At 49.6% G+C, this 23,410-nt stretch overlaps 1 protein-coding gene across 1 annotated transcript in view; it reads right to left on the reverse strand.

The window, feature by feature from the left end:
• PGM2 (phosphoglucomutase 2) overlaps nt 1–23,410 on the reverse strand; it is a 368,921-nt gene that overhangs the window by 28,708 nt on the left and 316,803 nt on the right. Inside the window, exon 13 of the mRNA XM_078678353.1 lies at nt 23,201–23,334. Within this exon, the coding sequence (XP_078534479.1) occupies nt 23,201–23,334 (134 nt within the window). The remainder of the gene's footprint in view (nt 1–23,200; nt 23,335–23,410) is intronic.

Below are 23,410 nucleotides of genomic sequence, written 5' to 3' on the forward strand. Positions count from 1 at the left end.
CACATCCCTCCAGAGGTGTTTCCATTCCGTGTTCGAGATGTCCCGCTCCAAAATGCTCTCCCATCGCTCCATATATCGAGGGCGCGGCGCAATCGCCGTGCGCAGGAGCAGGCTGTATAAGAAAGAAATCGCTCCCCGCATCGTCGAAGTAGGAAGGATTCGAAGAGAGAGAGTGGACGAGTAGCCGCCTCACGCACTCCCTCCGTGGTCGCCCAGTGAAGCAGCTGGGCATGGCGATAGCTCTCCGTGGGTAATAGACCTTAATCACGCATACAATTTTGGAAGGTGAGGGGTACGTTCCCATGAAACAAGTGCGTAAGCGCCCGACATCCACCCTCGCGCCACTGGCGATAGGGACCCTCCTGAGCGGCCGGCGGAAAGGCCGGATTAAAATGGATAGGGGTGAAGGGAGATGGGAAAGTGGTCCACCGATCGTCACCAGTGACCGTATCCCACACCTTTAACACCGTGCTAGTGGGTGTGCTAATGTAAGCATTCTTGGGGCGATCCACCTTAGGCTTCCACGCCAGGTCCCAGATAGACATACCCGCCACTGCCCGGTCCATATGTAGCCAATGCTTCTCAGAGAGCTGCTGGGTTCACTCCACTATCACCCGCAGCTGCGCGGCCTTGTAATACAGTAGCATGTCCGGGAGTCCAACTCCCCCCTCCTCCCTAGGCCGACGAAGCGTCGTAAAGGGTATCCGAGCCCGGCCCCCCTGCCAAACAAACTTCAGCATCATCGTCTTCAGGCGGCGAAAGAAGTCCGCATCCAAAGGTATAGGTAGGGCCTGGAAAAGGTAAAGGCACTTGGGGAGGAGGACCATTTTGAGCGCATGTATCCGACCGAGCCACGAAAGGAACTTTGGCTTCCACCGGTCAAGGTCATTGCGCACCGAGGCCAACAGGGGGGGGAAATTCGCCGCAAAGAGGGAGCCCACAGTTGGCGTGAGGCGCACCCCCAGGTACAATAAGGACGATGTGGTCCAAGACAAAATCGTCATCACGCGTATTCGGTCTACCTCCGCTGAGGAGAGGGTCAAATTCAGGACAAGCGACTTGTCAAAGTTGACTCGAAATCCCGCCACTGCTTCGAACCTGGATAGCTCCTCATGGACAGGCGGCAGGGACTGAGCGGGGTCACCTAAAGACAGCAAGACATCGTCCGCAAAAAGAGAGATTTTGTGTTGCTCCCCTGTGAAGGGTATGCCTTTGATGCGGTCATTCTCCCGAATCGCCAATGCCAGAGGTTCAATACTCAAGGCAAAGAGGAGAGGGGAAAGAGGGCATCCCTGCCTCGTACCTCTAGAGTGGGGAAAGGCAGCCGATCGGTGCCCGTTAATCAGTACCCTCGAGGTAGGACGATGGAAATTAGCCTGCAGCATCGTTAGGAATTGGTGGGAGAATCCGAAAGCAGTCAGTGTGCGGAACAAGAAGCCCCAATCGACTCGGTCAAAGGCCTTCTCAGCATCCAGACCCACCAACACAGCAGGAATCCGGAACCTAGAGGCCTTCTCAATCAGGTGGATCACTCTCCGTAAGTTGTCGTGAGTCTGCCGTCCCTTAATGAAACCAGATTGGTCTGGATGTATAAGGGCCGGCATCAGATCTTGCAACCGGTGGGCGACGAGAGAGGAATACAGCTTGGCATCCACATTTAATAAGGCTATTGGGCGATACGAAGTACAGCTGGAGGGATCCTTCCCCGATTTGGGGATCACAGATATCAGGGCCTCAGCCATAGTGCCCGTGGTTTCCCCGGCTGTCGCCATGCTATTGAAAAGGGAGACCAGGCAGTCGACAAGTTCAGAGGCAAACGACTGGTAAAAATAAGCCGTGTACCCATCAGGCCCCGGGGCTTTATTGGGTTTCAGGGCCTTGATCGCTTCAAGGACCTCCTCCCTAGTAAAGGGGGCAGCCAATTGGTCATTGCTAACGGCAGAGACCTGTGGGAGGGGGAGGCTGGATAAAAAGGCGTCCTGCGCCTCCGCATCTAGAGAATCGCCTGTATAAAGCGTCTCGTAGTACCGCCCAAAAATATCCGCCTTATCCCCGTCCCGATGATGAATCGTGCCTCCCGAGTCCCGGATTCCCCCTACATATTCCCTCTCCCTCTTTTCTCGAAGCTGGCGAGCTAGATGGCGGCCCACCTTGTTCCCCTGAGTATACGAACCCCTGCGCAACCGCAAGAGGGTCAGTTCAGAGCGGTTGGTATAATGCGCCTTCAACTTTCCCCTAACAGCCGTCAGAGGTCGGAGTGTCATGCGAGAAGGAGTCAGTTTGTGGGCCCGCTCAAGTCTCTCAAGCTCAGCCTCCAAGGTCTCTCTCTCCTCCCTATGCAGGCGATTAAGAGCTGCATTGAGCCCTATGCAGGTACCCCGCAGTGAGGCCTTACAAGCATCCCAGGTATTAAACACCGAGGTGTCCTCGCTCGGGTTAAGCGCCAAGAACTCCCTAATGGCTTTCCTGAGTTCCTTACAGGATGCCTCATCACGCACCAAAGCCGCCGGAAAGTACCACTTCCGGTACCCATCCCCCCTCACCGACCACTGAAGCTGGAGTGTCAAGAGGCCATGATCTGAGACAGAGAGAGGAAAGATCGTAGAGTCTCGGACATCTCCCCTAAGGGCCTGATTCACAAAAATATGGTCAATGCGTGAGTACATGCACATGAGAATAAAAAGTATAGTCCCTGGACTGCATATTCACCGCACGCCACCCATCCAGAAGACCCAACTCCTCCAGCCTTTGCTTAGTCACAGCAGAGAATACACCAGAGTCCGACCTCTGGGCACGGGAGCTATCCATCACCTGATCCCATACCATATTAAAGTCGCCCATAACCACCAGATGACCCTCGACGAAGGCCCCCACCGCATCCAACAGTCCCTGAAGAAAATTATTTTGCTGGGCATTCGGCACATACACCACTACAAACGTACACAAGCGCCCATGAAGCACCCCTTTAACCATCAGCCACCTGCCATCCTTATCGCTATTCACTCCTAGAGGTTGGAACTGTATAGAGGACCTAAACAGAAGGGCCACCCCTCTATGCTTAGTAGAAGCGGAAGACCTGTATATGAGGGGGAATTGCTTATGTCGGAGCCGGATCTCATCCCTACGGGCCAGGTGGGTCTCCTGGAGCCCCACTACATCTAATTGGTGATCCAAGAGGTACTTCCACAGTTTCAGGCGCTTCTGCGGCGAGTTAAGGCCTTTTATATTCCAGGTACCCAAACTAATAGGCATGAGGGCAGATCGATCCTCCCAGCTCGACAGCAGCTAAATCCAGTAAACCCCCTCCTCTCGGAAACCCCCCTCCCCAGACACCTCCCAGGCCCAGGAAGACACCTCTCACACCAGTCCAGACAAGCACAACCGACCATCCGTCGTCACCACCCCTTCCCCCCCAACCCCCATCCACCCAACAGCACCCCTCCTTTCCCCATTCTGCCCCCCGCCTACCCCTCAACACCCCAACTACCCAGAACATTAACAGAATGAGTCCCAAGGTGGACAGTTCCCGTAGAAAGTCTCCCATGGGGCGTAGTTGGAGACCCATGAACGAGTCTCCCAGGGCCAAAGACCGGGGTGTCTTCTCGGAAAGTACATTCATCGCCCCGTTACCTGTAGGTGCGTGCCCCTCCGGCACCAAGGCAAGCAAGACGAAGATCAGGCCGCCCCAGAGCTCTGCTGCGACGGCGGAAGCGTGGCGGAGGCCACAGAGGCCACAGCATTACCTCGTTCCTGAAGGCTAGTCGCGCGGTCGGGCCGCCTGCGATTCTCCGGACCCACCCTGTGCCAGGACGATGATCGGCGCCTTCTCCGCGGTGAGGAGCTCCGACGGTCGGGTGCCGGGATCTCATCTTCAAGGCCCAACAGTTCTTTTGCTTCCCTGAGAGAGCGAATCTGAGCCAACCTGTTCTGCCAACGAAAGATGATCCGGAAAGGGTGCCCCCAGGAATAGGAGATACCGTGCTCTCGGAGGTAGGTAGTGACAGGCCGGAACTCGCGCCTCTTCTGGAGCGTCGTTGCGGCCAAGTCCTGGTAAAGCTGAGGGCGATGATCTCTAAATTGTAGGGAGGGTATGTCTCGCGCCTTCCTCAGAATCCTTTCCTTGACCTGGAAGTCGTGGACACACACCAGGATATCTGGGGGGGGACCTCCGTTCCGCCGGGGCAGGCCCACTCTATGAACCCGATCCATTCTGATCTCCTGCACGTCTTCCTCTCCCAGAATCTGAAGGAAGAGCGCCTGCACATATTCCCGGAGATCCCCCGCCTCACCGTCCCAGGGAACCGCCCGAATGCGAATGTTGTTCCGGCGGGAACGGTTCTCCAGGTCTTCCGCATGGGCCTGCAGGTCTATGTTCTGTTCCATCAGGCGGAGCACGTCCTGCTGCAGCAAGTGCACATCATTGGCCATGCTAAGGTCGTGATCTTCCAGGGTGGCCACTCGATCCCCAATGCCGTCGACGTCCCGCCGCACCTCGCGAAGATCCGATGTCAGCTGGGCGCGAAGCTCCGATATATCATCTTTGATGGAGGCAAAGAGTTCCTTCATGAAGGCCTTAGTTGCGGGGGCCTCATCGTCAGATCTCCCCGATGAAGAGCTCTGACCAGGAGAGGCCGGAGCCCGAGAGTTCCTGGCAACCCCCTCCTTCCCAGCCTTCAGTTTGCGGGAATTATTGGCCATCACTACTCCAGTGCCTTGTTCCCACGAGTCGGTAGAGCGTCCCGCAGAAGGATAGAGGACAGGCAGGACGAACACAAGGGCGCCAGACGTCTCCCACCGCTCCAAGACCCCAAAGTATTCTCAAGGCGACCACTACAGGAATGCTGCAGACGCTGGGCAAGCCGGTGCCACCACTGCGGTCTCACTCCGTGCACCCAAAGCTCCAGCCGCAGCAACGAGCTCCATATATGCCCACACCACAAGCAGGTCCACAACAGTAACACGCAGGGGGGGCCACACCGGAGCTGTATGGTCAATCCGCAGCCTCCCCAGGGCTCCCAGCGACTGTTCAACCAGGTGAAGGGTCCACTGGTCCTCCGCCTCCTCACCGCAATGTCTCTCACCTCAAGGGGCCCCCCAGCCACGACGTCGCACGTCTCCGCCGCGGTCCTCAGGCCGCAGGTCCAGCCAGCCACACCTCGTGGTCCCCAGACGAGGGACCCGACTCAGCCGATGTTCATGGGGGGGGCCCACCACAGTCCCCTCAGGCCGCCACCACCACTCTCCACAAATCGGGGGGTCCGGACGAGGCCCCCAGTAGCAGGTCCGCTCGTCCGGCAGCAAGGCCTCAGACCCCGGCCTCGAGTGCGCTGACTGCCGTAGCGCAATGCCGGGTGCTTGGCCAGGAGGCTCCGCCCCCTCCCCGGCGCCGAGACTGATGTGCCGAACCGGCCTCCTCTCCTCTCCGCAGGATCCCCTCTACACCGTGGCACCCCCGCAGAGGGTCGGGTCCCAGAGCAGCGTGCACCGCCTCGCGGAGTGGGCCTCAGACCCCGACCTCAAGTAGGCCGCCGGTCGCGTTGCAGGTCCGCCGCTCGCGGCCAATAGGCTCCGCCTCCTCTCGGGGCTCAGGTCCACTGCTTCGGCTCGTCCCGACCTCGCTACCTCTCAGCCCCCGTAGTGCCCCGCACTAGATTAGGCGCCACCGACCTCCATTGTCCGCTGGGTATCCCCGGGCGCCTCAGCTCACAGCACCGCAGGGCCGTTAGAACTATGACCAGCCCCGTCCCCCGGCCTCGGGCACCAGGAGCGGCAAAGGTCACACCACCGCCGGCCACCGCTCTTAGAAGGCTCCGGAGCGACCCACAGCCCAGAGGGGCCCCTGGGGTCAACGCTGGACAAGGCTATGCAGGGCCCGGCGCTGGAGGGGACAAGAAGCACGTCCTACTCCGTCGCCATCTTGGCTACGCCCCATTTTCATTTATTTTTATATTGTAAATTAATTTATTGGTAATTGATAAATAATTAGTATTAGTAGGTAATTGTTATTATTAGTTAATTTTTCATTGTAATTTTATTTGATTAATTAATATATTTTATAAATTTTTTTAATATTTTATTTATTTTGTAATTGGTATTAATATTTATGTTATTTATATATAAAGTATTTACTTTCCCTACTATTGCACTCACTGGAGTGTGAATAGTAATTTTTACCCCTACGCTATCCAACGCTTTCCCTACTGTTGCACTCACTGGAGTGGGAATAGTAATTTTTATCCCTACGCTATCCAACGCTTTCCCTACTGTTGCACTCACTGGAGTGGGAATAGTAATTTTTACTCCTACGCTATCCAACACTTTCCTTACTGTTGCATTCACTGGAGTGGGAATAGTAATTTTTACCCCTACGCTATCCAACGCTTTCCCTACTCTTGCACTCTCTGGAGTAGGAATAGTAATTTTTACCCCTACGCTATCCAATGCTTTCCCTACTGTTGCGCTCTCTGGAGTGGGAATAGTAATTTTTACCCCTACGCTATCCAAAGCTTTCCCTACTGTTGCTCTCTCTGGAGTGGTAATAGTAATTTTTACCCTCTCACTATCCAACGCTTTCCCTACTGTTGTACTCTCTGGAGTGTGAATAGTAAATTTAATCCTCTGGCTATCCTACGGAAAAAATGTGTATTTGTTTTGTTAATTATATATATATATATATATATTACCTACTGGCGGTCGCCAGTAGGTATATATAGTTAGGATTTTTTCCCTATGGGATTTTTGAAAATTCTATGTCTAATAACTTTGGCGTTTGTGGACGGAATTGGCTGAAATTTTCAGGAAAATGGCACATTTTGTTTCTGAGCAGCCCCTGAAAATTTTGGGGGGTTCGTCAAGGGGGGGCCGAGAAAAAAGGGGGGTCCCAAAACGCGTTTTTCCCATGTTAATTTCCATAGGGCGGTTGGCCTCACTTTTAGCCCGAACGGCTGAATGGATTTGCACGAAACTTGGCAAAATTGTAGGGACTGGTAGCCCGATGTGCCTTTTGTAGGTCTCAATATATGTGCTCCAGTGGATTTTGAGAAATTAACGTTTAAAAAAAGATATATATCTGTAACAGCGGACCGGGCAGCGCCCCAGGACGCGTACTTTTCGCGCAACGGAGCTTTGTGAAGCGAAGCTGATTGGTTCTCCGGCGTCTGTCAACATTCCAAACAGTCCGTAGCGGCCGCCATCTTGTCTCTCGGTAGGATCGAGAGACAAGAGGAGGCCAAAGCGAAGGGGCAAATGACCATAAGGGGGCATAGTACATTGTCGCTCACCCCCTAGGTTTGATGTGGAGGTTTTAAAAGGGCCCCGCGGGGCAAAAAAAAATAAAAATAATAATAATCGAACAGCTGAATGGATTTGCACGAAACTTGGCAAAATTGTAGGGACTGGTAGCCCGATGTGCCTTTGCTAGATCTCAATATATGTGCTCCAGTGGATTTTGAGAAATTAACGTTCAAAAAAAGATATATATCTGTAACAGCGCAACGCTTCGCGTACTTTTCGCGTTACGGAGCTTTGCGAAGCGAAGCTGATTGGCTCTCCGGTGTCTGTAAACATTCCAAACAGTCCGTAGCGGCCGCCATCTTGTCTCTCGGTAGGATCGAACAGCTGAATGGATTTGCACGAAACTTGGCAAAATTGTAGGGACTGGTAGCCCGATGTGCCTTTGCTAGGTCTCAATATATGTGCTTCAGTGCATTTTGAGAAATTAACGTTCAGAAACAAGATATATATCTGTAACAGCGCTCCGCTTCGCGGAGATAAAATTATATGTGTATTACCTAGCTGTTGCTAACACCAGTTAGCGACGGCTAGTAGAAGATAGCGACCATCTTGGGCCCCACTTTGCATGTGAGTGATATTTATCACTAATGACATGCAAAGTGGGCATGCCAAGATGTTAGCGACTGGAAACAGTCGCTAACATCGCTATCTCCTATTATCAACTTTTGGAAATATTCGAGATAAGCGCGAATATCTCCAAAAGCTACCACCTGCCCTGAGCAGTTCTTAGCCATGTTATCCAATGGGAGGTGGATAACATGGCTAAGAGCATTAGCTCGGTAATGCATGAATATCGCTGAGTTTTCAGCGATATTAATGCATTGCGGTCGTTTTTTATCGTATTTCCGATAAACCTTGATAATAGCAAGGTTTATCTGCGATAATTTCTGACGGTAAAAAAATCGTTGCTAAGCATCGTTAGGGATAAATATCGCTTAACTTTGGTAATATGCCCCAACGTCTGTTAACGTTCGATTCGAAGGAAATCAGGAAGTGTTGAAAAACATTGTCTGCGCCATCTTGTCTTTTTTCAAATGCCACACTTTTGTCGTGCACGGCAGCCATTTTAGATGCCTTGACCAGACCCACTCTGTGCACGCTGTCGATCCTTAGCATGGCTCCCCACCCTCGCAAGCATCTCCCCCAGGCAGTGGTCACCCCCGCTCTCTGTCTTATGCATGGGTAATAAACCTCCCCCCATCTGCGCTGCTCTTCCCTGAGAATCACACCCTGTGCCCGCCCGACACCTCCCTTTCGCCCTATTCACTACCGCACCCTCTGACACTCCTTTTCCTCTGTGTCCGATTGTCCAGGCTGGTCCTAGGGTATCAGCTAGCCCTGCAGATGTAGTTTATGGCCACAGCTGTAAAGAATCACCCCTCTTCAAAGGAGTTATAGTAGATCAAGGCCCACACTCGATGAGATCCGTCACAGCAGAAGCGTTGCTATTATCTGAAAACCGTATTGTGATTGGGGAGGGGACCGAGCGTGAAGCGGAAGATTCCAGGGATGACTCTTTGTACATCAAAGTTTTTACAATTATGTGTCACATTAAAAATATATAGCACTCCGACAAAGTAGTAAGATTATAAAACTTTAATAATTTATAAATATATACAAGAAAACAAAAATAGTAATAACATATAAACATTTTTAGGGAAAAACAACGAAGTAGCGGTCGGCTGTGCGAATAGTCCCAACGCAGCACAACGTCCAGATTTCCGGCGTGGGGCGTCGCGGGGGGTGGGTCATCAGTAGCAAACTGTTGTGCGAATAGTTCCAAGGCAGCAGAACGCGCTGAAATCTAGATGACACGAAAGTGATGTCTAGTAAGTTGCCACCCAGCAAATAACGGCATGGGGCGTCGCGGGGGGTGGGTCATCAGTAGCAAACTGTTGCGCGAATAGTTCCAAGGCAGCAGAACGATGGCACCAAGGTGATGTCCAGTAAGTTGCCGCACTGGTTTTGGTATCCTACAATGCTGCTCCGAATAACGGCGTGGGGCGCCCCGGGGGAGGCGGCGTGAACGGGCCTCTCCAGGTGGAGTGTCATCTGTTGTAGTGGGGCGCCCCTTTACCGTTTCAGTTGCCATTCCGTCCGTTTTTGGTCCACTGTGTCAAAAGCCGCAATTCAGCTGAGTTGCGCCCACTCTTGCGGTGCAGCGATAGGCGGCTGTCACAGGACTCTCAAAATGGCGGCAGGCTGTTTCCTTTTTGGGCCTGGTCCACTGAAATGGCCCTGGGACACCTTGGAAATCGGACGCTTGTCTGCTAGGTCTTGGACCCCATTCTCGAAAGCGTCCCCTCCGCCTTGAGAATTCATCAAAAGTTTTGGGGGCTCCGACTCCTGCAGGCTTCTGGTGGGGAGCGGCTGCCATGATTGCTCGCGGAATGACCACGACTGAGCTACGAGATGGTGGTGCTCTCATGCTGACGCCAGCTTCAGTCTGAAACATCCAGAAACAAGGTGGGGCTTTCATCGTTTGGGAAAAAAAAAAAAGTTTTCATCCAATGAAAAGTGTTGTTTTTAGGTCACATGATCAAGCCTTCCATCATTAGGAAACCAAAAGTAAAATGAACCAATGAAAAGTTTTATAAACAAGTCACATGACCTGTTATGCGGCATAGGGTGTAAAATGCGGAGAAAATACGTTGGCACGTGAGGCGGCGTCAGTAGCGGACCGATGTGCGAATAGGCCGAAGGCAACACAACGCGCCAAGATCCGGATGGCACCGAGGTGGTGTCCAGCAAGTTGCAGCACTGGTGTGGCCATCCTACAATGCTGAAAGTCGGCGTGGGGCGCCCCGTTGGCCTGTGAGTTTGCGTCAGTAGCGGACCGATGTGCGAATAGGCCGAAGGCAGCACAACGCGCCAAGATCCGGATGGCACCGAGGTGGTGTCTAGTAAGTTGCCGCACTGGTGTGGCCATCCAACAATGCTGAAAGTCGGTGTGGGGCGCCCCGTTGGCCTGTGAGTTTGCGTCAGGAGCGGACCGATGTGCGAATAGGCCGAAGGCAGCACAACGCGCCAAGATCCGGATGGCACCGAGGTGGTGTCTAGTAAGTTGCCGCACTGGTGTGGCCATCCTACAATGCTGAAAGTCGGCGTGGGGCGCCCCGTTGGCCTGTGAGTTTGCGTCAGTAGCGGACCGATGTGCGAATAGGCCGAAGGCAGCACAACGCGCCAAGATCCGGATGGCACCGAGGTGGTGTCTAGTAAGTTGCCGCACTGGTGTGGCCATCCAACAATGCTGAAAGTCGGCGTGGGGCGCCCCGTTGGCCTGTGAGTTTGCGTCAGTAGCGGACCGATGTGCGAATAGGCCGAAGGCAGCACAACGCGCCAAGATCCGGATGGCACCGAGGTGGTGTCTAGTAAGTTGCCGCACTGGTGTGGCCATCCAACAATGCTGAAAGTCGGCGTGGGGCGCCCCGTTGGCCTGTGAGTTTGCGTCAGTAGCGGACCGATGTGCGAATAGGCCGAAGGCAGCACAACGCGCCAAGATCCGGATGGCACCGAGGTGGTGTCTAGTGAGTTGCCGCACTGGTGTGGCCATCCTACAATGCTGAAAGTCGGCGTGGGGCGCCCCGTTGGACTGTGAGATGGCGTCAGTAGCGGACCGATGTGTGAATGGGGCCGAAGGCAGCGCAACAATATTTTCGGAATAGAAGACACCACTAGGCGCTGAGATGCCAAGATCCGGATGGCACCGAGGTGGTGTGTAGCAAGTTGCCGCACTGGTGTGGCCATCCTACAACGCTGAAAGTCGGCGTGGGGCGCCCCGTTGGCCTGTGAGTTTGCGTCAGTAGCGGACCGATGTGCGAATAGGCCGAAGGCAGCACAACGCGCCAAGATCCGGATGGCACCGAGGTGGTGTCTAGTAAGTTGTCGCACTTCTGTGGCCATCCTACAATGTTGAAAGTCGGCGTGGGGCGCCCCGTTGGCCTGTGAGATGGCGTCAGTAGCGGACCGATGTGCGAATGGGGCCAAAGGCAGCGCAACAATATTTTCTGATTTGAAGACACCACAAGGCGCTGAGATGCCAAGATCCGGATGGCACCGAGGTGGTGTCTAGCAAGTTGTGGCACTGGTGTGGCCATCGTACAATGGTAAAAGTCGGCGTGGGGCGCCCTGTTGGCCTGTGAGATGGTGTCAGTAGCCGACTGATGTGTGAATGGGGCCAAAGGCAGCGCAACAATATTTTCTACAATATTTTCGGAGTAGAAGACACCACAAGGCGCTGAGATGCCAAGATCCGGATGGCACCGAGGTGATGTCTAAGTTGCGGACCGATGTGCGAATGGGGCCAAAGGCAGCTCAACAACATTTTCTGAAGAGAATACACCACAAGGCGCTGAGATGCCAAGATCCGGATGGCACCGAGGTGATGTCTAAGTTGCGGACCGATGTGCGAATGGGGCCAAAGGTAGCGTAACAAGATTTTCTGTATGGAAGATACCACTAGGCGTTGAGATGCCAAGATTCGGATGGCACCGAGGTGATGTCTAGCAAGTTGTGCCACTGGTGTGGCCATCGTACAATGGTAAAAGTCGGCGTGGGGCGCCCTATTGGCCTGTGAGATGGTGTCAGTAGCGGACTGATGTGCGAATGGGGCCAAAGGCAGCGCAACAATATTTTCTGACTGACACCACAAGGCGCTGAGATGCCAAGATCCGGATGGCACCGAGGTGATGTCTAAGTTGCGGACTGATGTGCGAATGGGGCCAAAGGCAGCGTAACAATATTTTCTGTATGGAAGATACCACTAGGCGTTGAGATGCCAAGATTCGGATGGCACCGAGGTGATGTCTAGCAAGTTGGTGTGGTCATCCTACAATGCTGAAACTCGGCGTGGGTCACCCCATTAGCCTGTGAGATGGCGTCAGTAGCGGACCGATGTGCGAATAGGCCGAAGGCAGCACAACGCGCCAAGATCCGGATGTCACCGTGGTGGTTTCATAGTTGAGAGGCACTTCATCTGCAGTGGGGCACCGAGATCCGGATGGCACCGAGGTGATGTCTAGCAAGTTGCTGTACTGGTGTGGTCATCCTACAATGCTGAAATGTAGTGGGGCGCCCATTTACCGTTTCAGTTGCCATTCAGCTGAGTTTCGGCTGCTCTTGATGCTACAGCGACAGGCGGCTGCAAGAGGACTCTCAAAATGGCGGCCTGTTCTTTGGATTTGGGCCTGGTCCACTAAAATGGCCCTGGGACACCTTAGAACTCGGACGCTCGATTTTTTTTTCCTTTCCTGTACATGCAAAAAAAGGTAAATGCCCGGTACGTTACACGCTTCATCTGCCACGATGAACTCTCCAGAGGAACCGAAAAAAAATATAGTTGTGGTAACTATACCATGCATCGTCATATGGAGAGGTGGCACCAATTAATTATAGTGCTGCATAAAAGAGAGATTTGGAGGAGAACCCCTGACCTGCTAGTACATTCATCAAAGAAGTGGCACTGAGAGCTTCAGAGGCAAGGGAAACGGTCCCAAATATTTAGAAGAACTTTGGAAAGATTAAAATGACATGTTTAGATTGTGGTAAATTAATTTCATGTGGACAGATGAGTGTTACTCTAATAAATACAGCATATGAACATCATCATAGTCGATGGTTGGTAGAGACATTTTGACTATATCCTGGACCTGCCCGTCCTTGCCCAAAATGGCGCCGGAATAAATGGGACTCGTAACTCCTTGTTGTGTACTGGTTGCAGAACCTTGAAATCACGAGATACGTATGCAGTTTTGAAGCACATGGCGGGCGGGGACGAGAATTGATTGAATATTTCGACATCCCTATTGATATTAAGTTCTGATGTGTTATTGATTACTGTACTGTTGAAAATTCGAATTAACGTCACCCATGGTACTTGCCCGCAAATGTATATCTAGATAATTTTATTGTAACTGGCCCTGTCGTATTTTAATTATAAAATGTATGTCCACCGATTCCGTAACTGTTAGACACCTTAGTTCTTGCAACCTAATGGCCCGCCCGTTACGTTCCTCTACAGTGTAAATGTCTACTCATCATATACGATTACAGTTTGCTCCGTGGCAGGCCCACGTGGTTATAGGCTCGTATTTGTATAATGAAATTTTCACAATAAAGGTTTTTAAAAGAAAACATGGTAGTAGTATATACATTGGTAAAGTTTTTAATAATAGTCACTGTTTTAGAATCATTAAAAGGCAAGTGAAATAAAGCAGACCAATTACATGAAGGGTAAAAGGTATAATACGAAGGAACGCAGTAAAGATAAATGGTCAAGGGCTGTTGTGTTTTCTATTCCTGCAACATAAAGTGATCGATAAGAATCTCATATTCAGGCGTATCGGCGACTAAGACAGCAGGTCGACCCTCTTTTGCTCAACGGCTCCGTCATGGGACGAAGAAACGCTCTTTTTCTCGAAAAAAGAATATATTTTACTTGCAGGACAGTTGTAAAATTTCCGGGAAAGTACATTAGCCTGGAACATTATAACATATATTTAAGAAAAAATAATGTTCGGAAGTAATTAAAAGCGTAATTTTTAGGTGATATGACCAAGGCTTTCATCATTAGAATAAGAAAAGTAAAATGAACCAATGAAAAGTTTTATTAACAAGTCACATGACTTGTTATGCTTACGTTACGCGCTGCGCGCCCCGGATGACTTCCGGATGCGCTAACGCGGCGCGTCATATGACGCATTACGCGACAACGCAGGTCCAGAATATAGTCAAAATGGCTCCACCAACCAGCGGTCGAAACACAACCCCTTTCAGCAGGCTAAATAGTTCTGTTAAATGACAACAGAAGGGACAGGCAACAAGAACCATCAGTCAAAGAGGGGAGGGCTAGTTCTTCTCTACCGGGTTACATTGGGGCGCTACCGGAACTGATCGAATTGGTAGTCTACAGTGTTTCTGGATGTTTCAGACTGAAGCTGGGGTTAGCATGAGAGCACCACCATTTCGTAGCTCCGTTGTGGCCATTCCGCAACCAATCATGGCAGCCGCTCTTTATCGTTATTTTGGGCGGGGTGGGTGGCGGAGCCGAGCTGTTTTGCAGCCATCATTGTGTGGAGTTCAGTTCATCTCACTAGTTTTGTATTTGTCATGAGGGGTTGTTCCTAATGTTTCTATTTTAGCGAGGTCAAAAAGAGATCCCATTAGTGGCCTACTGATTTTGCTCGATTCCTTTTCTTTTTTTTTACACGATTTTTCGTTATCTGCAAAGACTAAACAGAGTATTGCGACTCTGTGTTTGTTTGTAAATAGAGAATGAACCAAAGAGAACTAATTCTAAAATAGTAAATACTTGGATAACAATCAATCAAATGGAGAGAGAAGCAGGCACGACGGATTACAACGGGGGCAAAGGCCTGCGTTAACTACCTTTCACTATCTGCAAAGAGAGAGTACTCCTAATAGAAATGAGGGGGGGGGGGCACCATTCAAAGCAGATCAGTGTGCATAAACACGAAAATGTTTTCACTTACCACGTACTTGACATTCGACAGCTTATGATATTTGCTATTAAAAAACCATTGAAATTCACTGAAAAAAACATAGGTTATAGACCATATATAGTTAGGAATTAGCATTTACAAAACCTTGAAAATTCACTGAAAAAACCATAGGTTATAGACCATATATAGTTAGGAATTAGCATTTAAAAAACCTTATTTTACTCACACAAAACCATTGAAATTCCATATATAGTTAGTTGCACTAACTATATATCGCGCACCCGCAATCCACTGCTGATCATGTCACATATTACATCATTCATGACATGGTCAGTGACATCACTGATGACATCACTGATGACATCTCAAATGACATCACTGATGACATCACTGATGACATCTCATTTGACATCATTCTTGTGCTAATACGATAAACCTCTTCAGACTCTAATATAACCTTAGATACACTCAGTGTATACAGACACTCACACACTGCCACTCATCCATGGAGTTACTCACACACCCAGTCAGTCATGCAAAGAAACAATCTCACCTCCATTTCTTCAACTATACAGTTAAACACACCTTACTTATTGAAACATATACTAACACATATTTACTCTCTTATACAATCCCTGATACAAGTTCACAATGATCGATACAACCACTCACTCATTCAGTGGCTCTCATGCACAGTTATTTATATATGCCAACTCTCACATGTACTGTGTTTTACATATGTACTTACTATGACATGTAGCATTGAGATATCCATTCACTCATCAATACACTCATGCACACAGTCAACTGCCCATGTAGCTGTTTCCACATGCACTCTTGAACTCATACACCTAGTGAATAAACTGCTCACACATCTATGCATAGAGTCACACACCTTCCAGCCACCCCCACACAAACTCAATCTGCCATAGAAATACTTGGGCAACCAATTAATAACACATATAGCCTCTCGTATAGCTAATGATCAACACATGCAGCAGTTTACAGAACAACAGACATAATGATGCACAAATTAAGACAGTTTAGTCACTAACCCATGCACTCAGTGAGACACATTTAATCACTCACTCATACATTCAGTCATGCACCTACTAAATCCTTCGTCCAGACACTTATACATCTACTCATTCTTCAATATGTAAAACATATTTAAACTTTACAGAAACACACAGTCACTGGATGACGTCATCAGTGATCTCATCAGTGATCTCATCAGTGATGTCATTTGAGATGTCATCAGTGATGTCACTGACCATGTCATGAATGATGTAATATGTGACATGATCAGCAGTGGATTGCGGGTGCGCGATATATAGTTAGTGCAACTAACTATATATGGAATTTCAATGGTTTTGTGTGAGTAAAATAAGGTTTTTTAAATGCTAATTCCTAACTATATATGGTCTATAACCTATGGTTTTTTCAGTGAATATATATATATATATATATATATATATATATATTTAAAAAAAAAATTTTTTTTTAAAGTTACATTAATTATTTATTAATTTTAAGTTTATTTAAGTATTTTAAGTATGTTAAAATTAATTATATTTATTATTATATTACTTTAAAATGACTTAAGATATTTAAAAATTTCGATATTTTGACTGTCTATATTTTTTCCTATCGATATTTTGGGGTCGATATTTTTGTACTTACCTGTTTGTAGATAGGAAGTCGATCTTTTGGCATTCTATATTTTTACCTCGATATTTTGGCAAGTCGATATTTTGACTGTCGATATTCTGTCAGTGATCCCCTGGAACCAGCTCCCATCCTTCGGAGGAAGTTTTCCATAGGAAGATGAAAACTTGGCTATTCTCTTCCGTTTATTAGTGACTTTCCTGGTTACATTTTGGTATTGGGTCTTTCCTCTAGACTTAGCGCCAGGACACTCGGTTGAGTAGCCACGCTCTGGAGGTAAAAAAAACCATTCATTTATGCAGGACGTCCAGGTCACGTTCTTAGGACTGGAGAGGAGGAAACGTGAGAGGCCCAATGTGTCATTAGGACGTAAAGACTCTTTGGATCAGCAACGGACACAATAGGATCCAATCACTAGAACAGAACATTTATAAGTAAACAGCAATTACTGGGGATGAGGCTTGGTTCACGGGTGGAGCACGCCTATTTTACTGCTAAGAGCTACTCTCTGTTCACGTAGACGACCCTCCTGCTGTCAGCGCTGCACTCACCACCCTCTCCATGGCTACAGCACATTTTTGGCTATGTACAACCTACAAACAAGCTTTGCAGGTACAAAATGCCAACAGTTACTTAGACTGACTGACTTATTTACTATGAAAAGCTGCGAGGCAGCCAGGATGCAACGTAACCGGTTAGCCGGATCGCCACAACAAAGCACAAACTCCTGTCCCTCACGCACCACCAATGCCTCTGAATGCCTGTCCAGGGGGAGGGGTGCTCTGGAGTAAAGAGAAGAACTCCCTTTTGCACCCCAATTATCTGCTTTTGAGTGCAGGCAGACTACCAGACCCAACAATGGTCAAATTGTGTTTAACGAGAGTTGTTTTGCTTAGAACTAAAACCGATGAGACCTGTAGTGCCATAAGATAAGTCTTTGAAGAGGGATGTAAGCTTTCTCTTTCTCTTTTAATACATATATGCGCAAGGCATTTTTTGTTTTTCATAAAGCATCTGGGGTTACCGAGGCTCAGACAGATGGCATATTTTTTAACACCAATATTTTACTCTCCCAACCAACAGAAGGGCGTGTTTGAGTATTAAAAGAGTGCCCATCTCGGTGGAAAGGGAGGACACCACCTCTTTCCCCTAAAGTAACCCGAGCAGGTTTTTTTTCTTCACAGTTCGGTTTTAAACCAAATAAAATGTGATCTGCCTATAAATGTTCTCTGTATGTCCACTCACAAAAGGTAGGAGAGCTAGGAATGTGCCATAACACCTTCTGCATGGACATGGGGTCATGTGTGCATGAGGGAACAAGGGCTGTGAGTGAAGGGGGGGATAAGGTGAGCTCTGGAAGCAGGCACATTTTAGGAAACAAGGCTGTGAGAAAAGAAAAGCTCCTAGTTGGCAATTCAAACCCCGACCAGCTAGTCGCACGGTTGGTGAAAAGCACAGTTTATTGCCAGTCGCTTCTGAGAGAGCAGAGGTAGAGCAGAGGTAGAGAGCTCCAGGCAGACTCCTCCAGATGGCTCACTAAAGCTCTTGGGAGAAAGGGACCTCAGAAACACAGGAGGAGGATTTATGAGGTGGGGGGAGCAAGTGTCTAGACTCACAATACACCAACACCGCACTCCCCTCTTAGCCCAGGGCCATGATGTACTTGTGTTCACCAGTATCACGAGGTCCGGTACACAAGTGCCTAGAAGTGAAGCCCTATGCACCAGGGGACTATGCACAGATATCTGTGCCCCCCCTGACAGTGGAATCATTACTCGCTGCCATGCTGCAGCTCACCTGTTCAGAGGTCTGTGGTGCCCACATGCCAACCTTCCAAAAACAGCTGTGCCTGCTTCACAATCGGCTGCAGCATCTACAAAGCCACCTGACACCCTAACATGCCTGCGAGACAGGACCATGGCCCCCTGAGGGCACGAAAAATGTGCAGGAGAACAGCGCAGCTGGAATCCCAGATGTGCAAGCCCACCACGACCAGAGGTCAAGCAGTCTGCTCCTGTGCCCCGAGGGTTTGGAACTATACCCCAGTCCACATGCACCAGCCACACACCTTCCCCCTAACAGGAGGGGGCTAAACGCCCTCCTATTAGAACCATATGGTCTTTGTGTAACTCTGAGGCTGCCTGTGAGATCTTCAGCGCTATCCCTGCAAGTGCCAGCTCGGAGCGCTACATTAGTACCCTTGCCACCCGACCAGCATCCTGTAAACCTGTCTCACCTCACCTCATCTGTAACGACCTGCCTGGCACCCACCCAATGCCCAATGCCACCACACCGGTGAACCGCTCAAACACTCTCCTCGTGGATCTGGCACTCACCTGTAACACCTCTCTCTTGCACAGACCACTGCGGCTTCACACACAATCCCACGCAGAGGGGTCCATGGCTGCCTTGACACGCTTAACACACGCATCCTACACGCTTAACACACGCATCCTTCCACACGTTACATCACTCTTCTCTGTGCCTAAACTAATCCTAAAATATGGAATGCACTACCCACCTCCATCAAAAGCCCTCTTCAAGAAATGCTTAAAAATACCTCCTTCACGTACCTGAACACCACAGATCTGTTATTTCACAGCCATAACTTTATTTTGCATCATTTCCTGCATCAGGGTTTTCCATTTCCAGGTTTAATAACCCGATTTATGTTTTGTGATTTAAAGTTTTGCTTTCTCGTTTATGTTTTTACTCGAATGCTAAAGCATCTCCGATTATCACTAGCTGACTTTAAACATCTGGGCCTTATGACCAGGCGCACTGCTGCCCCAGCCGGCTCTAGTCTGCCATTGGGGACCTCAAAGATGGCACTGCCAGCCTGGAGCAGGGATGGAAACGACGTTGGAGAGATGTAAAGGGACAAACAACCGTGGGGTTGGTTTCTAACAGGGGCAGTTAATTTCTCCAATGAACATACGACCAGGAGGGCCTTGCCTCAGGAACGGGTCCTGTCCTCGAAACAGCCCCTCTGCCCACGATCGAGACACCCGACAGGTACCTGGCAAGAAAGCCGCGACCAAGAGTCAGCTGGGCGACTAAGGGCAGCGAGGGCAGAGGGGGACCCCTGCAGGAATTCACAAGCACCTCTCATTGAGTGAAACAACTGCTGGGCAAATGGATTTATTGTAGGAGTTTTATATAGCGCGAAAGGACTCCGTTCGGGTGTCAGAGCGCTGTACAAACAGAAATACAAGTAGAGCACAAAGGGCGCTCCGTCTGCATTGACAGCTGCCAGGGAGGGGTGGGGGGCAGTGCTGGTGCCGCCTGGAGGAAGGGACTGGTAAAAGGTCAAAGTTGAAAGGCTTAAAAGACCAGGAACGAACTTTTGGGAAAGTCTGACCGGTGTTAAGGTGTAGGCCAGATCAGATCAGGCCGGACTCCATCAACTCTTGGAAAGTGACCTGCAGAGTCAATAATTCAGTAAAACAACCTCACGACAGCAGAAAATAAACAAGCGCTGCCAGTGCACGGTCAGCCACGAGCGTTGACTGCCCTCCCTCTAATGCGCTGCCCCAGCCCTGAGCCACCCCGGTGTTTCCCCTCCTTCTGGCTTCTTCTTACCTGTTCCCTGCCGGGCCAGACTCTTATTTTGCCCATCTAACAGCAATTGGCAGGAGTGCGCCTGCGCCGGGTCTGTACTGCGCATGCGCAATGACGGGTTAACTTGGTTTGGCAGGAGATTAGTGGTGCATTTTCTTTGCTCGGGCCATGCCTATCTCCCGGGTACAATAGGCTGCCAACGACAGCGCTCGAGACATAGGGATATGGGTTTTTGCAAGTGACAGGTGATGCGCAAGGTAAGATCAGCACTTTCTGTGTGCTCGTGTGTGTGTGGGGGGGAGGCGGCGGCGTGTGTGTGCTCGTGTGTCTGTGTGTGTGTGCGGGGGGGAGGGACGGCGGCATGTGTGTGCTCGTGTGTCTGTGTGTGTGTGTGTGCCTGCGTGTGTGTCTGTCTACGTGCGCGTGATGGGGATCAGCCTGCCGGAATCGGAGCGCGGGTTTATGCGCGCAACCTGATCCGATTCCGGCAGGCGGCGCGTGACAGTCTCTTGTCTCCCCTTGAACTCCTTGAAAGCTAAACTGATTACAATAGGGCTCCACAGCGACAATCGCTTCGCGATTGCGTCACAGTGCGAGCCCTAAAAAGCATTAGCAAAGTTAGTAGGTCTCGCCTTTGACCGCTATTGGCTTTGCAAATGTCTTTTAGCGATGTTGTAGAGTAGCGTGGCTGCTGTGCATAACTGCTAAAACTTCCTATTAAAAAGTGCTATAAAAGCTATAAAAAACAACGCCGTGACGGGAGAAGGTAAACAAAAAAGTGCTTATAGCGATTTAAAAAAAAAAAATTCTGATAACTTTTAATCATTCTGCACAACTGCCAAGCTGCTCTACAACATGGCTAAAATACATTGGCAAAGCGAATAGATCTCATATAGGCAAGACCTATTGGCTTTTCCAATGCTGGCTTACTAATTAATTCCCACCTGGATATCCTTGCACCACCCTGCCACGTACCCAACAGGCCACCCTGCAGGCTGTTTGAACCCTCTTTAGCATCTGTAATCACCATGGGGGCATTGTTTTTAAATGATTAACACTGCATCAACTAAAACAAGTAAACAGAACTTGCAAAATGTTTTCCACAACCGTCAACAGCCTCCCGTCGCACAAGCAAACACCTCTGGTAAATGAATATGCAGCTGCGGCCCGTGCAGGTAAGAGCGGTGGGGCAGGGTGGGGGGTAGGGGCGAGGATTTCGACAGACGATGACACATATATTAATAAAGCATGGTGTGGTAAATCACTGTCATCACTAAGGGGTCGATTCCGATTCGGGAAAAAAAACGTCCGTACGATTTGTATCCGGAGCCCTCTCCGTACGAATCGTACCCGTCCATCCGAGTCGCCAAGTACGATCCGCATTCCGTGAATCCGTCCGAATCGTCGCGATCCGTACGTATTGCAAGGCTGAAACTGTGAACCGTTCGACTCATACACATACCGTACGACTCGTACACATGCCGTACGACCCGACGAGTACGATCCGGACCGGAGTATGAGGACGAGATTCGTACGGTCCACGTCAGGTAAGGGCAAGCCGTACGGAAAAGCACACAAATATATACACACCGTACGGTCCGTACCCCCCATGATCGCAGGAGTACGCACCGTACCCCTGCGATCATGGGGTGTACGAGCCATACTCCATTGTACGATGGGTGTACGAGCCGTACCCCCATTGTACGATGGGTGTACGAGCCGTACCCCCATTGTACAATGGGTGTACGTACGTGCCGTACCCCATTGTACGATGGGTGTACAAGCCGTACCCCATTGTACGATGGGTGTACAAGCCGTACACCGATCATACGATGGGTGTACGGCTCGTACACCCATCGTACAATGGGTGTACGGCTCGTACACCCATCGTACAATGGGGGTATGGCTCGTACACCCATCGTACAATGGGGGTACGGCTCGTACACCCATCGTACAATGGGGTACGGCACGTACACCGATCGTACAATGGGTGTACGGCTCGTACACACATCGTACAATGGGAGTACGGCTCGTACACCCATCGTACAATGGGGTACGGCACGTACACCGATCGTACAATGGGTGTACGGCTCGTACACGCATCATACAATGGGGGTACGGCTCGTACACCCATCGCACAATGGGGGTACGGCATGTACACCGATCGTACAATGGGGGTACGGCTCATACACCCCATGATCGCAGGGGTACGGTGCGTAACCCTGCGATCATGGGGGGTACGAGCCGTACCCGGGGGGCCGTTCCGTACCTGTTTCGGCGCGAACTCTGCTTTTACGGCTGTTTTCAGCTCCCGTAGAAAAAGGGTCGTACGGAGTGTCGTCAACACGGATCGTACTTCCTGGTTCGGAAATGGCTGCCAATTTACGTACGGACGTGGCGTACAGCGTCGGCGGGAGTGAATCCGTATGTACTTTTTATTTGTACGGTGTTTGGTACGAGTCGTACGGAGTGCCGCTTTGGGTTAGGATCGTACTTGCTAGTTCGTACGGGGACGTTGTAGGTGTACGATTCGTACGGGAAAAAGGCTCCGTACAGCTAATCGGAGCGCTTTTTACCGGATCGGAATCGACCCCTAAGTGTATTGATTTGTTTCCTAGTCAAGTATTTATTTCCATCACACTTCCCTGAAAGAAAGCTTAATTTTTGCTTTCCTAACTACTGATATTCTCTGAAATATTTGTACAATTCATTTACAGGTATTCAAATTGTGTTGTGTGCTAGAAAAAAATGTAATCCTGCATCCTTTCCGTTCACACTCCTTGTACCTAGTAAGACTGTCACATAGTTCACTTTACTTTTCTTTCTCTGTCTGGATAGTGAGAAGATTAAGCGGCAATTTTCAGAAGATATAGCCAGACATTTGACCTCCGTCTTTGAACAAACAGCAAGGGGGACAAGAGAAAAACAAAACTGAAAAGCATCTTTAATGCTCATTCACCTTCTGAATTGAAGCATTGGTCATTAGGGGGTTCTGCAGCACCCCACATAGCCTTACTTCCAGTGCCTTTGACCGCAATTAATAATCCAGATTTTACAGTGTTGTATAGTATGTGTACATTTTGCTGCATATTGTGTATTGTATATTGTGTATAGTAGTGTCATGAGACCTTGCCACACAGTTAAGCTGTCAAAATAGACTAAAAATAACAATTTCAAAATGGTAATCTACATTTTGGAATTATACTTCAAGACCCTACCTGTTTCCAGGAGGCACACACAGTTCAGCATAGTATTTGATTTTGGGTTCTGTCCCGCTGGTCCTCATGGTAGCCACGCCCCCATTTGAAAAAGTGAAGGTTATCATTTGGCTGCTCTTACTCGTTGGAAGAATCTGGATGTAAAGACATGGTAAAGATCTCCTTGATTCCACATAGATATAACAAGTGAACATGAAATATAAAACACGT

The sequence above is a fragment of the Lissotriton helveticus genome, chromosome 2_2 (genome assembly GCF_964261635.1).
Source record: "Lissotriton helveticus chromosome 2_2, aLisHel1.1, whole genome shotgun sequence".
Classification (NCBI taxonomy): domain Eukaryota; kingdom Metazoa; phylum Chordata; class Amphibia; order Caudata; family Salamandridae; genus Lissotriton; species Lissotriton helveticus.